The following is a 12,973-nucleotide window of genomic DNA, read 5'->3' as shown; positions in this document are numbered from 1 at the left end:
GTGTGCTATATAAAGGAAATACTTTGGATGTGATCTTACTGCAAAGATAACAGATGAGTTTGTTAGCATTGTATGAAAAGGCCCATTGGATTTTTAGAACTGAACACACACCAAACAGTATTAATACTGAATACATTTTTCCGTTATACAACATGTTTTAAAGATACACACATCCATGCAACATGCAACCATGACAGCTCACCACAATACGGACAATGGACGTTAGGTTCTGGTCTGCAGCCCACATCTGTGTATCGTATAGTCTGTCAAACATAAAAATGGTTAGACTTTTAATATGCTACATATAAGGAACTAACTAAAGAAATACTGTACACACCTCCATGGATGATTGCCTTTCTGAAGTGGCTTTGTATGTGCTGTTCGGTTTCGTCCATCCGTGCTGGTTGGAATTTGGTGACCTATCAAAAAAGGGCAGTGATAGAACAAGCAACACTTGTTGCATTTCTCAATGGTCATTTGGCTGTTCTCCATCTGGATTGAGATGTGTAACTGAAGGGATTTAAAGATAGTAAACACAGACAACGTTTCGAATTAGGAAAATTAAAAAAACAAACAACAGTAAGTAAGTAATTAGTATTTGTAGAGCGCTTTTCTAGACCAGGGTCACACGCAGTGAAGTAATAATAATAATTACTAACTTTTCGTCTATGCCTATTTGGTGTGTGTGTATATATATATACATATATATATATATATATATATATATATACAGTATAAACTGTATATATATTGCTTGAACCTCAATTGCTTTACAAATAAAAATAACTCACTTACTTACTAATTAATAAACAAAAACAATGTTGTAAGCCTACATTTGGCTGAGGTTATACATCTAAAAAAACACTTTAACAGAAGCATTGCTAAAACTATGTGAAAAAGTTATGACATGAATTGCCAGTAAACATTTAAAGTAGCGTAAAAATTGCCATTTAACTACATGAAAACTCTGACATGAAATGACAGTAAACCTTTTAAAAAGCGTAGAATTTGTCATTTAACTACGTGAAAACGTTATGACATGAAATAACAGTAAAAATGTAAAATAAATTTTAAAATTGTCATTTGTTTATTTTACCGTGTTGTCCACCATGGTTGTCACAGTTTTAATTATTTTTGTGTCTTGTACAAATTCCTCCATCTTCGTCTTCGATAAGTCTTTCACGAAATAAAAAAAGGCGTAGTTAGTCTGAGGCTACTTCCGGAATTGTCCACGCCCCCAACGCTCGTCTAAACCCACATCCTGTCTGAATCGACGTCGGTCTGAATCCTCTGCCGCTGCAGCTGGATATACTTGAAAATATCACCTGCTGACGAGATAATTGCTCACGTTATAAGGTAGACCTCCCAGTCGGGAATTATACCAGACGGTTATTTAGATTATAAGTAGAAATAGATTTGATTCGATTAGAAAGACTTTATTATTCCTTTTAGAAAAATTAGATTTCTAGTAACGTGTAATTTATTGTGTAAATTCACGTAGATAGCCAACAAAAATGTACTTAATATCTATTTTAAACCTGCTATAAAAGAAATACATCATGGTTCAATATTTTGGAAAGTTCATATCACGTTTTTCAAAGACATCATCTGTACATTTTTACATAACATAACAGGAACATGAATAAAAATGTATTACATGAATAGTGGCAAACATTATGTTGATTCTTACATTTACGCAAGAACTACACATAGTTAGGAGCATATGTCGATTTTGTTAGTAGCGACGAAAAGATCAGAGCCAGAAAAATACAGATGGATTCTGAATTCTGTTAAATATTATAATGCTAATGTTTAACACACAAATTCGTTATGCACATGTTTTAAGAACGAGACTTAATGTCTTTTTTTTAAAAGAAATAAACATTTTGACCAGCAAGACCAAATATCAATATCTACTCCAAATTATACATTATTGAATCTTACTCTGTATCCAGTACCTTGTAACTGACGACAAAGTTGGTTTACATAATTCATCACGGTCTTGAAAAGGAAGACTTACGGAGGAATGTTGTCTAAGTTTTTTGAAATTGACTTAGAATTCTGGTTCATACTTGGACTTTCGAGATGGAGAACTGGTTTTTCTGCCAATTCAACTTTCACATGCAGAACAGGACTAAACATACTTGGTCAACCTGGTAAATACGCGAATGACCACATTGCATGTTTAGGTGGAGTAAAGAATGTATCCAAGAATGTCTCCTCCCTTTGACCCCACAGGGGTCCCCTCCCATTAATCCTCAAGTGGATAAAAGGCAGCGAAAGCTCAGGTCAGTATCTCAGTCCATTCTCTGCTCTCAAAGGTACAAAGACGAACCAGACCTCACCATGGAAGTTTTCAGATCCAGCAGCATCAGGAGCTCATCTGGTGGCTACGGCATGGGAGGTGGTTCAGCCCGCAAGTCCTTGTCTGTGTATGGTGGCGCTGGAGGCAGTGGAGTCAGAACCTCAGTTGCCTCCCGTTCCTTCAGCTCAGGAGGTGGTGCTGCTGGCTTTGGGTATGGCATGAGCAGTGGAGGCATGGACCTCCATGTTGGAACCAACGAGAAGGCCACCATGCAGAACCTGAACGACCGTCTGGCCACTTACCTGAACAAGGTGCGCAGTCTGGAGAAGGCCAATGCTGAGCTGGAGCTGAAGATTCGCCAGTTCATGGACAGCAGGATTTCTCCCTCTGCAAGAGACTACTCTGCTTTCTACTTCACCATCTCTGATCTGCAGGGAAAGGTACGTGTGTGACTATGAAACTCTTGAATTTAACAAGGCTGAGACCTCCAGAGACAATGTTTGACAACTTATACCCAACACAGATCCAGGGTGCCACCAGGCTCAACGGTGGAATCTATCTGTCCATTGACAACGCCAAACTTGCTGCAGATGACTTCAGGACAAAGTGAGAAACCTAGTTCTAAGAACGATCCTCTGTTCAAACAATTTGAGGGTCAAAATATTCATGTGTTTCTGTCATGCAGGTATGAGAATGAGCTCGCCATGCGCCAGTCGGTGGAAGCAGATATCGCTGGTCTGAAGAGAGTGTTGGATGAGCTGACTATGGCCAGATCAGACCTGGAGATGCAGATTGAAGGCTTAAGGGAGGAGCTGATGTACCTCAAGAAGAACCACGAGGAGGTTTGTTTCCGTCACATTTATTAGTCAGTATATGGATGTTTGTTTTTTCACTAACATGCTTTTACAGGATATGGCGAACCTTAGGTTGGCAGTGGGTGGACAGGTCAGCGTGGAGGTCGATGCAAAACCAGCTGTTGACCTGAGCGCTGTTATGCTGTCGATCCGTGAGCAGTATGAGGGTGTTGCTGCAAAGAACGCACGAGACCTGGAGGCATGGTTCCAGGCTAAGGTATGATCTCTTTGTCCAGCGTGTTAACTTTAACAAACAAAACATTTTTCATCCTGTAGTCAGAAGAACTGAACAAGCAAGTGGCTGTCAGCACAGAAACCCTCCAGACCTCCAGGTCAGAGATATCTGAGGTCCGTCGTACACTGCAGAGCTTGGAAATCGAGCTCCAGTCTCAACTCAGCATGGTAATAATGAACGCTTGATTTACTCTGCAGGTTTATGTGGAGTCAACTCATTTCTTTGACTTGTTATCTTCTTCAGAAAGCGGCTCTGGAAGGAACTCTCGCAGAAACTGAGGCTCGGTACTCCATGATACTCCAAGGCCTCCAGATGCAGGTGACCAGTCTGGAAGAACAGCTTTCAGGTCTGCGTGCCGACATTGAGCACCAGAGCCAAGAGTACAAAATGCTGCTTGACATCAAGACTCGTCTGGAGCTGGAAATTGCCGAATACAGGAGACTGCTGGACGGAGATGCGAAGTAAGAGAAGAACGCCAGTGCTGGTACAACTGTCATTTTTACATGAGCTTTTTAAATAGCCACTTTTCTCAATTCCAGATCCACCTCTAGCACCAGCTCCAGAGTGGTCATCATCACTGAGCAGATTGTCGATGGCAAGGTGGTTACCTCTTCTTCCGCCAGAAGCTAAACTATCTCACAGTAACCACTGAGGAATGGCTGAGATCTGAGACTTTTGAATCCAAGAGCTCCATCTCAAAAAACAACTGGATTGAATAAAAGTTTCTAAACTTACACATTGTTCTGTCATTTATTGGCTTAAATAAATCATTTTCATAGTTAAAAAAAACCATCAACAACTATTTGTTATCAAAGCTTTAAGAGTGGAGCTTCCACTGAAAATGTTTGCACTGGAAATAGTATCTCAAAAAAGATTTTAGTAAAGTAAAAAAAAAGTGGAGCTTCTGCTCAGTCATTAAAAGCAAGGGATTGTACAGCTGCCACAAAACTAAAAGACAGCATAAAACAGGCCAGAGATAGATAAAAGTTTTAACACGCATATTTTGAAAAAAGTAGTTTGTTATCTCAATCTGAACTCTCTCGTATTAAATCCACTTATCTAAATATTCTCCTCGGAAGTCATGTCGAATGCTCTGCTGCCAAACATAAGGCAAGGAACTTGTTGTGGTGTCTTACACCGAAACCCCCAGTTGGAGTCACAGGGTCGGGACCAACCGCTGGCTCAGTCAGACAAATGGTTGCTCCGACCCAAAAGGCGACAAGCAGTGGGTAGACATAGATACTGCATAAAGGACAATAACTCCTGGACAGGGCAAGATTGGGAGTGATAGACTTTACTGCACAGCAGTGTGTGAAAAACAAGCTGTCTGAGGCATAGTTTTCCTGGTAGAAGAATCCCTCGAGTTCTGGGTGATGTGCATCACCCCTGGGCCAAGACCCCAACTGTTCAGCCTGTCCTGTAGGGTAACCAAACCTTTAGTGGCCACCCTCACAATGGAAAAGCGCTCCCTCCGCCTGATTCAGAGCCACAGCGGTGCCAAGGGATCGGCCACAGGTCTGCTATTGCCATCTGCACTATCTCTGGAAACCAGGGAGCACTGGGACAATCCACAGCCACTAATACCCCCCTTAAGTTCAGTAGCCTCACCCTTTGAATGAGGGGGAGGAGCAGAAACTGCGGTGGGAAGGACAAGAACAAACCGGATAGCCACACTGTGTTGGCCAGGGAGCCAAATCCTGGTGGTGGGTTGAAGAGAAAGAGGAAACCCAAGAACACATGAAAGACTCTCCAGATAACCCAGCCGTACTGACCTGCTTCTCTGAACAGCCTGTCACATTATTATTTGTTTTGATGGTGCCACTTACTGACTTTTAAACAACATGACACTGTTTCATGAAACACATTTTAGTATATAAAGAGAAATGTCACCATTTTTTGACATTGTTTGAAAGTCCTGGGGCCTTATGTACTACTGAGCCCCGGAGGTGACATGAATGTAATTGATTTGTAACTTGAAAAACTTGTATTCCAAGATATTCGTATCCAACCTTATAAACTTTCTAGGATGTTACTATTCTTAAACTCAAATCTCTAAATGTAGATTTGGAGCCAGGGCCTTAGATTTTCAAGCCCTTCTGCTGTGGAACCTACTACAGGATTCAGTCCGGAGGGCAGACACCCTCTCTATCCACAAGAGTAATATTAAAACTTGATTTTTCGATAAAGTCTATAGTAAGGACTGACTCTGGATTGTTTTGATGCTGCTATAGGCCTAGATTTTTGGAGGAAGATATTTAGAAACCGAGATTTCTATCTGTGTATCCTTCTTTTCTTCATTATATTCATCACCTGTGCAGTTTATACCCACACTTTTCTTCTCTCACGGCGCCCCAGGGCTCCACTTCCAGAGGTACTGCTGGAACCAGGATCTCCACAATGTCAATTTATCCAGATTTCAATCCATGACCCTCCATGGACTCTTCTGCCCTACTCTATACTCTCCTTTTTTCTCTCACTGTATCCTACCTCATTCTTTTCTCCTACACCCCCAGCCCTCCTGATTTACTCTGTGATTCAACTATTCATGATAATAAGTATGTTAAATACAAACATTTTCACCAGAGATTCTGTAGGAATCTAAAACAATGTGTTAGTCATGTCAAAACAAATATAAGCTATTAATCTTATTAATCTTAAATTAATGTTTTTTTTTTATCTTGTACAGGGGAATCCCAGGTTTTGATTAATTTAAATATGATTGACGTAATTTACTGAGGGCATGGAAAGGGCTAAACATTGCACTGAATTCTACCATGATTTTGATTTATAAGTTCTTAGATTCATTCATTCCCGCAGATTCATAAATCTAAGTATTATTGTGAACTTTTTCTGAAGTTGAGACTACACTGGTTTTTAGTAGTAAATACAAGTAATTCTAAGTAAATGAGGCCCCCTCGATCAAATTTTTGGACCTGCAAGATGTAGAACTTGTTTTTCTGCCAATTCAACTTTCACATGCAGAACAGGACTACACTTGGTCAACCTGATAAATACGTGAATGATTACATTGCATTTTTAGGTGGAGGAAAGTATTTATGCAAGAATGTTTACTCCCTTTGACCCCATAGGGGTCCCCTCCCATGCAGCCTCTTGAGGATACAAAGGCAGTGAGACCGAGGTCAGTATCACAGTCCACCCTCAGCTCTCCAATTCACAGAGACCAACTCACCAGACATCACCATGGAAGTGTTCAGATCCAGCAGCATCAGGAGTTCATCTGGTGGCTACAGCATGGGAGGTGGTTCAGCCCGCAAGTCCATGTCTGTGTATGGTGGCGCTGGAGGCAGTGGAGTCAGAGCCTCAGTTGCCTCCCGTTCCTTCAGCTCAGGAGGTGGTGCTGCCGGCTTTGGCTATGGCATGAGCAGTGGAGGCATGGACCTCCATGTTGGAACCAACAAGAAGGCCACCATGCAGAACCTGAACGACCGTCTAGCCTCTTACCTGGACAAGGTGCGCAGTCTGGAGAAGGCCAATGCTGAGCTGGAGCTGAAGATTAGCCAGTTCATGGACAGCAGGATTTCTCCCTCTGCAAGAGACTACTCTGATTTCTACTTCACCATCTCTGACCTGCAGGGAAAGGTACGTGCGTGACTATGAAACTCTTGAATTTACCATGGCTGAGACCTCCAGAGACAATGTTTGACAATTTGTACCCAACACAGATCCAAGATGCCACCAGGCTCAACGGTGGAATCTATCTGTCCATTGACAATGCCAAACTTGCTGCAGATGACTTCACGATCAGGTGAGAAACCTAGTTCTCAGAACGATCCTCTGTTCAAACTATTTGAGGATCCAAATATTCATGTGTTTCTGTCATGCAGGTATGAGAATGAGCTCGTCATGCGCCAGTCGGTGGAAGCAGATATCACTGGTCTGAAGAGGATGTTAGACGAGCTGACGTTGGCCAGATCAGACCTTGAGATGCAGATTGAAGGCTTAATGGAGGAGCTGATCTTCCTCAAGAAGAACCACGAGGAGGTTTGTTTTTATTAGATGAATACGTTTGTTTATAAAGTTGATGTTTGTTTCTCACTATCATGCTTTGGTAGGAAATGGCGAACCTTAGGTTTTCCATGGTTGGAGAGGTCAACGTGGAGGTTGATGCAGCACCAGCTGTTGACCTGAGCACTGTTATGAGTGAGATCCGTGAGCAGTATGAGGGTGTCGCTGCAAAGAATGCCAGAGACCTGGAGTTGTGGTTCCAGACCAAGGTAAGATGTCTTTCTCAAACTTTTTAACTTTAAGACAAAGAAACTGACATTTTTCATCCTGCAGTCAGAAGAACTGAGCAAGCAAGTGGCTGTCAGCACAGAAACCCTCCAGACCTCCAGGTCAGAGATTTCTGAGGTCCGTCGTACACTGCAGAGCTTGGAAATCGAGCTCCAGTCTCAACTCAGCATGGTAATAATGAACGCTTGATTTACTCTGCAGGTTTATGTAGAGTCAACTAATTTCTTTGAGTTGTTATCTTCTTCAGAAAGCGGCTCTGGAAGGAACTCTTGCAGAAACAGAGGCACTGTACTCCATGAAACTTCAAGGCCTCCAGATGCAGGTGACCAGTCTGGAAGAACAGCTTTCAGGTCTGCGTGCCAACATTGAGCACCAGAGCCAAGAGTACAAAATGTTGCTTGACATCAAGACTCGTCTGGAGCTGGAAATTGCAGAATACAGGAGACTGCTGGACGGAGATGCGAAGTAAGAAAAGCAAGGCGTCGCTTGAACAACCATAACCTCTTCGTGACCTTTTTAATAACCATGTCTGCTCTCTGGAATACAGATCAACCTCTAGCACCAGCTCCAGAGTGGTCATTATCACTGAGGAAGTTGTTAACGGCAGGGTCGTGTCTTCTACTTCATCAAGCTCAACTACTTCACAGCAACATCAAGAGATTGAATGAGAGATTTGGAATCCAATAGTGTACTTGACTGAATAAAGTTTCTAAAATTACACACTTCCTGCGTCTTCATTATACCAACAACAGAATGTAGTTTTCATAGAGTGCATTTATTTTTTCATAGCCTCAGAGAACTTTTTATACTTAGTCTAGTATTAATACGATTAACCAGCGACATAAATTGACTTAAAATCCTTGAATAAAAAGGTAGATATATAGAAACCCTTCTGATGAAATGAAATCTAAGGTAAGTCCAACCTTGCAACTTTGAATGCACTTAATTTAAGTACAACAGGGGCTGGGGTTTGTGAAAATATGCTGGCGTTAGGTCATAGTATCTCACCTGTGCAGTTGCTACACTCAGATGTTCAGTTTGGCACGAACATTATTTAAAGAAGAATTTGAATTATAAAATAATTATAATATCAACTAAAATTAAGGTTTCAGATTGAAAAGCTTCGACAGGAATCATTCGACATGGACAGAATTCCCTTTTCTCTTAAAGTTAGACAATATCATCATTAAAATTATTTTTGTTGTGTGTTAACTGCTACTTGTCTTTAAACATTATTTTATGAGATGAAAATGAAGAAGTGTAACTGATAAGGAAAGGCTAATCTCCACTGAGCTGTTGAAACTGAGCCAAGTTTTACAACATTGTTTAACAACCCTGGTGCTTCTTTGACAGGAGCTGGTTTTTCTGCTTCTTTCACAGGAATTTATTTTCTTTCAGATAAACTTTTCTTTGTTAGAAAAGTGGTCCATACCCATCACTCCACACTTCAACTCTCTGGAAAATACAGATTTGACAAGATGGAAGCTATAGGTGGGGCACAGTATTTATGTAAGAATGTGTCCTCCCTCTGACCCAATTGGTCACCCCTCCCATGCAAGCACATTAAGGATAAAAGGGCAGTGAAGACTGGGTATTGCGTCTCAGTCCACCCCCTGTTTTCCAAGGCACAGAAACTGACCAACAAGACAACACCATGGAAGTGTTCAGATCCAGCAGCATCAGGAGCTCATCTGGTGGCTACGGAATGGGAAGCGGTTCAGCCCGCCAGTCCTTGTCTGTGTATGGTGGCGCTGGAGGCAGTGGAGTCAGAGCCTCAGTTGCCTCTCGTTCCTTCAGCTCAGGAGGTGGTGCTGCCGGCTTTGGCTATGGCATGAGCAGTGGAGGCATGGACCTCCATGTTGGAGCCAACGAGAAGGCCACCATGCAGAACCTGAATGACCGTCTGGCCACTTACCTGGACAAGGTGCGTAGTCTGGAGAAGGCCAATGCTGAGCTGGAGCTGAAGATTCACCAGTTCTTGGACAGCAGGATTTCTCCCTCTGCAAGAGACTATGGGGCTTTCTATGTCACCATCTCTGACCTGCAGGGAAAGGTACGTGTGTGACTATGAAACTCTTGAATTTAACAAGACTGAGACCACCAGAGACACTGTTTGACAATTTGTACCCAACACAGATCCAAGATGCCACCAGGCTCAACGGTGGAATCTATCTGTCCATTGACAACGCCAAACTTGCTGCAGATGACTTCAGGACCAAGTGAGGAACCGAGTTCTCAGAACGATCCTCTGTTCAAACTATTTCGAGGGTCAAAATATTCATGTGTTTCTGTCATGCAGGTATGAGAATGAGCTCGCCATGCGCCAGTCGGTGGAAGCAGATATCGCTGGTCTGAAGAGAGTGTTGGATGAGCTGACGTTGGCCAGATCAGACCTGGAGATGCAGATTGAAGGCTTAAGGGAGGAGCTGATCTATCTTAGAAAGAACCACGAGGAGGTTTGTTTTTGTCACAGCTATTTTCTTTGTAATCAAATGAATGTTTGTTTCTAATATATTTTCATAGGAAATGGCGAACCTTAGGTTGACAGTAGGTGGACAGGTCAGCGTGGAGGTTGATGCAGCGCCAGCTGTTGACCTGAGTGCTGTTATGCTGTCGATCCGTGAGCAGTATGAGGGTGTTGCTGCGAAGAACCAACGAGACCTGGAGTTGTGGTTCCAGACCAAGGTAAGATCTCTTTTTAAAACGTGTTAACTTTAATAAGGTTGCTGGTTCGCTTCCAGGCCAAGCCAACTAATTACCTTTCTGTGTGGAGTTTGAATGTTCTTCCCATGTTGCATGGGTTTACTCTGGGCACTCTGGTTTCTTCCCACAGTTCAAAAACATACAGAGGTTTATTGAGAACTTGAGGAAATTGTCCGTAGGTATGAGTGTGTGTGTGGTTGTCTGTTTTGTATGCCCTGCGACAGACTCGCGCCGGTCCAGGGTGTCCCCTCCTTCTCGCCCAATGAAACTAGGATAGGCTCCAATCTCCCTGCAACCCCCATAAGGGATAAAGCGGTAGAAAATTAATAAATGAACTGACATTTTTCATCCTACAGTCAGAAGAACTGAACAAGCAAGTGGCTGTCAGCACAGAAACCCTCCAGACCTCCAGGTCAGAGATTTCTGAGGTCCGTCGTACACTGCAGAGCTTGGAAATCGAGCTCCAGTCTCAACTCAGCATGGTAATAATGAATGCTTGATTTACTCTGCAGGTTTATGTAGAGTCAACTAATTTCTTTGAGTTGTTATCTTCTTCAGAAAGCGGCTCTGGAAGGAACTCTTTCAGAAACTGAGGCACGGTACTCCATGAAACTTCAAGGCCTCCAGATGCAGGTGACCAGTCTGGAAGAACAGCTGATGGGTCTGCGTGCCGACATTGAGCACCAGAGCCAAGAGTACAAAATGCTGCTTGACATCAAGACTCGTCTGGAGCTGGAAATTGCAGAATACAGGAGACTGCTGGATGGAGAAGCGAGGTAAGAGAAGATAAATGGGGTTCTAAAATCGTTGCTTCTACGTGAGCTTTTTAAATAACCAAGTTTTCCTTCTAAACTACAGATCCACCTCCAGCACCAGCACCAAAGTGGTAATTGTCACTGAGGAAGTTCTTGATGGAAGAGTGGTGTCTTCCTCTACCTCCAGAAGCCAGACCGTCTCATAGTAACAACAGGAAAATAACTGAGATCTGAGACTTTTTAATCCAGGTGTTTTATTGAAAATAATCACTGGAGAAAATAAAAGTTTCAAAACTTACATGTTCTCTGCTTCTTTATTACAAAGATATGTAGATTGATTTTATTTTTTTAAACTCGCAAAATGTCCTAAATTTGATATTGGAAATATAGTTCCTATACGTGAAACTTAACAGATGAATTACATTTCACCTCAGAACAACTTCAACTAGTATTCATGGAGGAACGGATCAAGCATGCATATGATTCAGTTCAAAAAGTCCATCAAACATCATCACTGATGACTTTCAACAGGTTCTGTGTACCGTGTTTTATGAGGCTTACATCAGTGTTAGAGATTATGTCAAAAGAGTCTATAAATGTAAACAAATTGTGTGGGAACTTTCCTGTTTGAAACTTTGGTTTGTAATGTTCAGAATATGCCATTGTTATGGGATGTTATGCAGAATTTTGGAGGGGACATAAATCATTATGTTAATTAAAAAAACTATACCTTTCCTCTATAAAGCCAATGTGGTACTGTATCATGGGCATACATTAGACAATGTGATTAAGGAAAATGTTTTTGAAAGCTTAAACCTCTAATGGATTCTTTATTTTGTAGGTGGCAATTTACGAATTTCAGGAAATTGTCCATGTTCTTAGTACCTTTGACTAATAATATAGATTACACTTGTAAAGATATTCAAACAAGTTTTACAGAATTTAACTACTTTCAATGTCACTTATTTTGACAGACATTAATCAAAATGAGTTTCTGAAAACTGGAAATCCCAACAATACAATAGCACATATAAAATAAAACCTGAGCCAAATCTTGGAGAAGGATGGAAGCAGTTTCGAAAAATGTAAATATATCTTTCTACATGAATGGTGATTATGTAACAACAAAAAGTTTGGCGGCAAAAACTAAACTTTTGATTCCAGAGCTATGACTTACAGATTTCAGATTTCATAATGGAGTTGTTGTAAAATAAAATGTCCTGCTTGATGAAAAATGGTGTTTGTGTAGTTTGGTAAATGCCTTGAGTAACTGGGACATCTGCTGGCAAGTAAGAACAATAACAAAGATTGACCGATTCAGTTTAGATAAATGTGGCACTTGAACCTGCAGGTGATTTACGGCTGTTTATATAAGTCAACTACAAGTGTAGTTTTATAACATCTCTACTCTAACTTTTAAATGATTTCTCTCTTATTTTTATTCTTAAGGTAATCAAATCAAATCAAATAAAAACGTTTTTCTCATGGGATTGTACAAAGGAAAGGATTTCTTTTTCCCCCTCAACTTTCTAAAATGTTACAAATAATATTATTTTAGATAAACAGTGACTACTATTAACAACCTCCTACAAGATCATAGGTTATTTTATTGAAAGAAAATGAAGAATTGTAACTGATAAGAAAGCGTTATCTCTCTGTCAAACCCAGGCCAGTTTTACAACATTGTGTAACAACCCTGTTACTTGAATGGAAGTTCGTTTTTTTCTGCTTGTTTAACTCAAACAAGCATGTATTTCCTTTCAAATGTAAATTTCTTTGTCAGACTAAGGGTGTACACATCACTCCACACTTCAACCCTTGGCTGAGTACACAGATGACCACATTGAGTCTATAGGTGGAGCAAAGG

At 41.3% G+C, this 12,973-nt stretch overlaps 3 protein-coding genes across 4 annotated transcripts; all 3 read left to right on the top strand.

Annotated features, from left to right (window-relative positions):
- Nucleotides 1–2,341: 2,341 nt before the first annotated feature.
- LOC148089274 (keratin, type I cytoskeletal 13-like) lies at nt 2,342–3,861 on the top strand. Its single transcript, XM_087805108.1, has 6 exons — nt 2,342–2,745; nt 2,829–2,911; nt 2,991–3,147; nt 3,215–3,376; nt 3,436–3,561; nt 3,638–3,861. The coding sequence occupies exons 1-6, from the start codon at nt 2,347–2,349 to the stop codon at nt 3,857–3,859; spliced, it is 1,149 nt and encodes a 382-aa protein (XP_087661234.1). The 5' UTR covers nt 2,342–2,346; the 3' UTR covers nt 3,860–3,861.
- A 2,734-nt stretch (nt 3,862–6,595) lies between these two features.
- Nucleotides 6,596–8,117, top strand: LOC148089273 (keratin, type I cytoskeletal 13-like). The gene is made up of 6 exons (XM_087805098.1): nt 6,596–6,994; nt 7,078–7,160; nt 7,240–7,396; nt 7,468–7,629; nt 7,694–7,819; nt 7,896–8,117. Exons 1-6 carry the CDS (start codon nt 6,596–6,598, stop codon nt 8,115–8,117), a joined length of 1,149 nt encoding a protein of 382 aa, XP_087661224.1.
- A 1,170-nt stretch (nt 8,118–9,287) lies between these two features.
- On the top strand, nt 9,288–11,404 carry LOC148089272 (keratin, type I cytoskeletal 13-like). Of its 2 annotated transcripts, XM_087805029.1 has the most exons (7): nt 9,288–9,701; nt 9,785–9,867; nt 9,948–10,104; nt 10,172–10,333; nt 10,708–10,833; nt 10,910–11,127; nt 11,210–11,404. In XM_087805029.1, the coding sequence occupies exons 1-7, from the start codon at nt 9,303–9,305 to the stop codon at nt 11,310–11,312; spliced, it is 1,248 nt and encodes a 415-aa protein (XP_087661155.1). In that variant the 5' UTR covers nt 9,288–9,302; the 3' UTR covers nt 11,313–11,404. The 2 variants fall into 2 exon arrangements, with proteins under 2 accessions (XP_087661155.1, XP_087661163.1); XM_087805037.1 differs by lacking the exon at nt 11,210–11,404 and having other exon boundaries at nt 10,910–11,131.
- The last annotated feature ends 1,569 nt before the right edge of the window (nt 11,405–12,973 follow it).

Source organism: Callionymus lyra, chromosome 1 (genome assembly GCF_982586985.1).
Source record: "Callionymus lyra chromosome 1, fCalLyr1.hap1.1, whole genome shotgun sequence".
NCBI lineage: Eukaryota > Metazoa > Chordata > Actinopteri > Syngnathiformes > Callionymidae > Callionymus > Callionymus lyra.
Note: the sequence above shows the minus strand (reverse complement) of the source record. Positions and strands in the feature narration are given on the sequence as shown.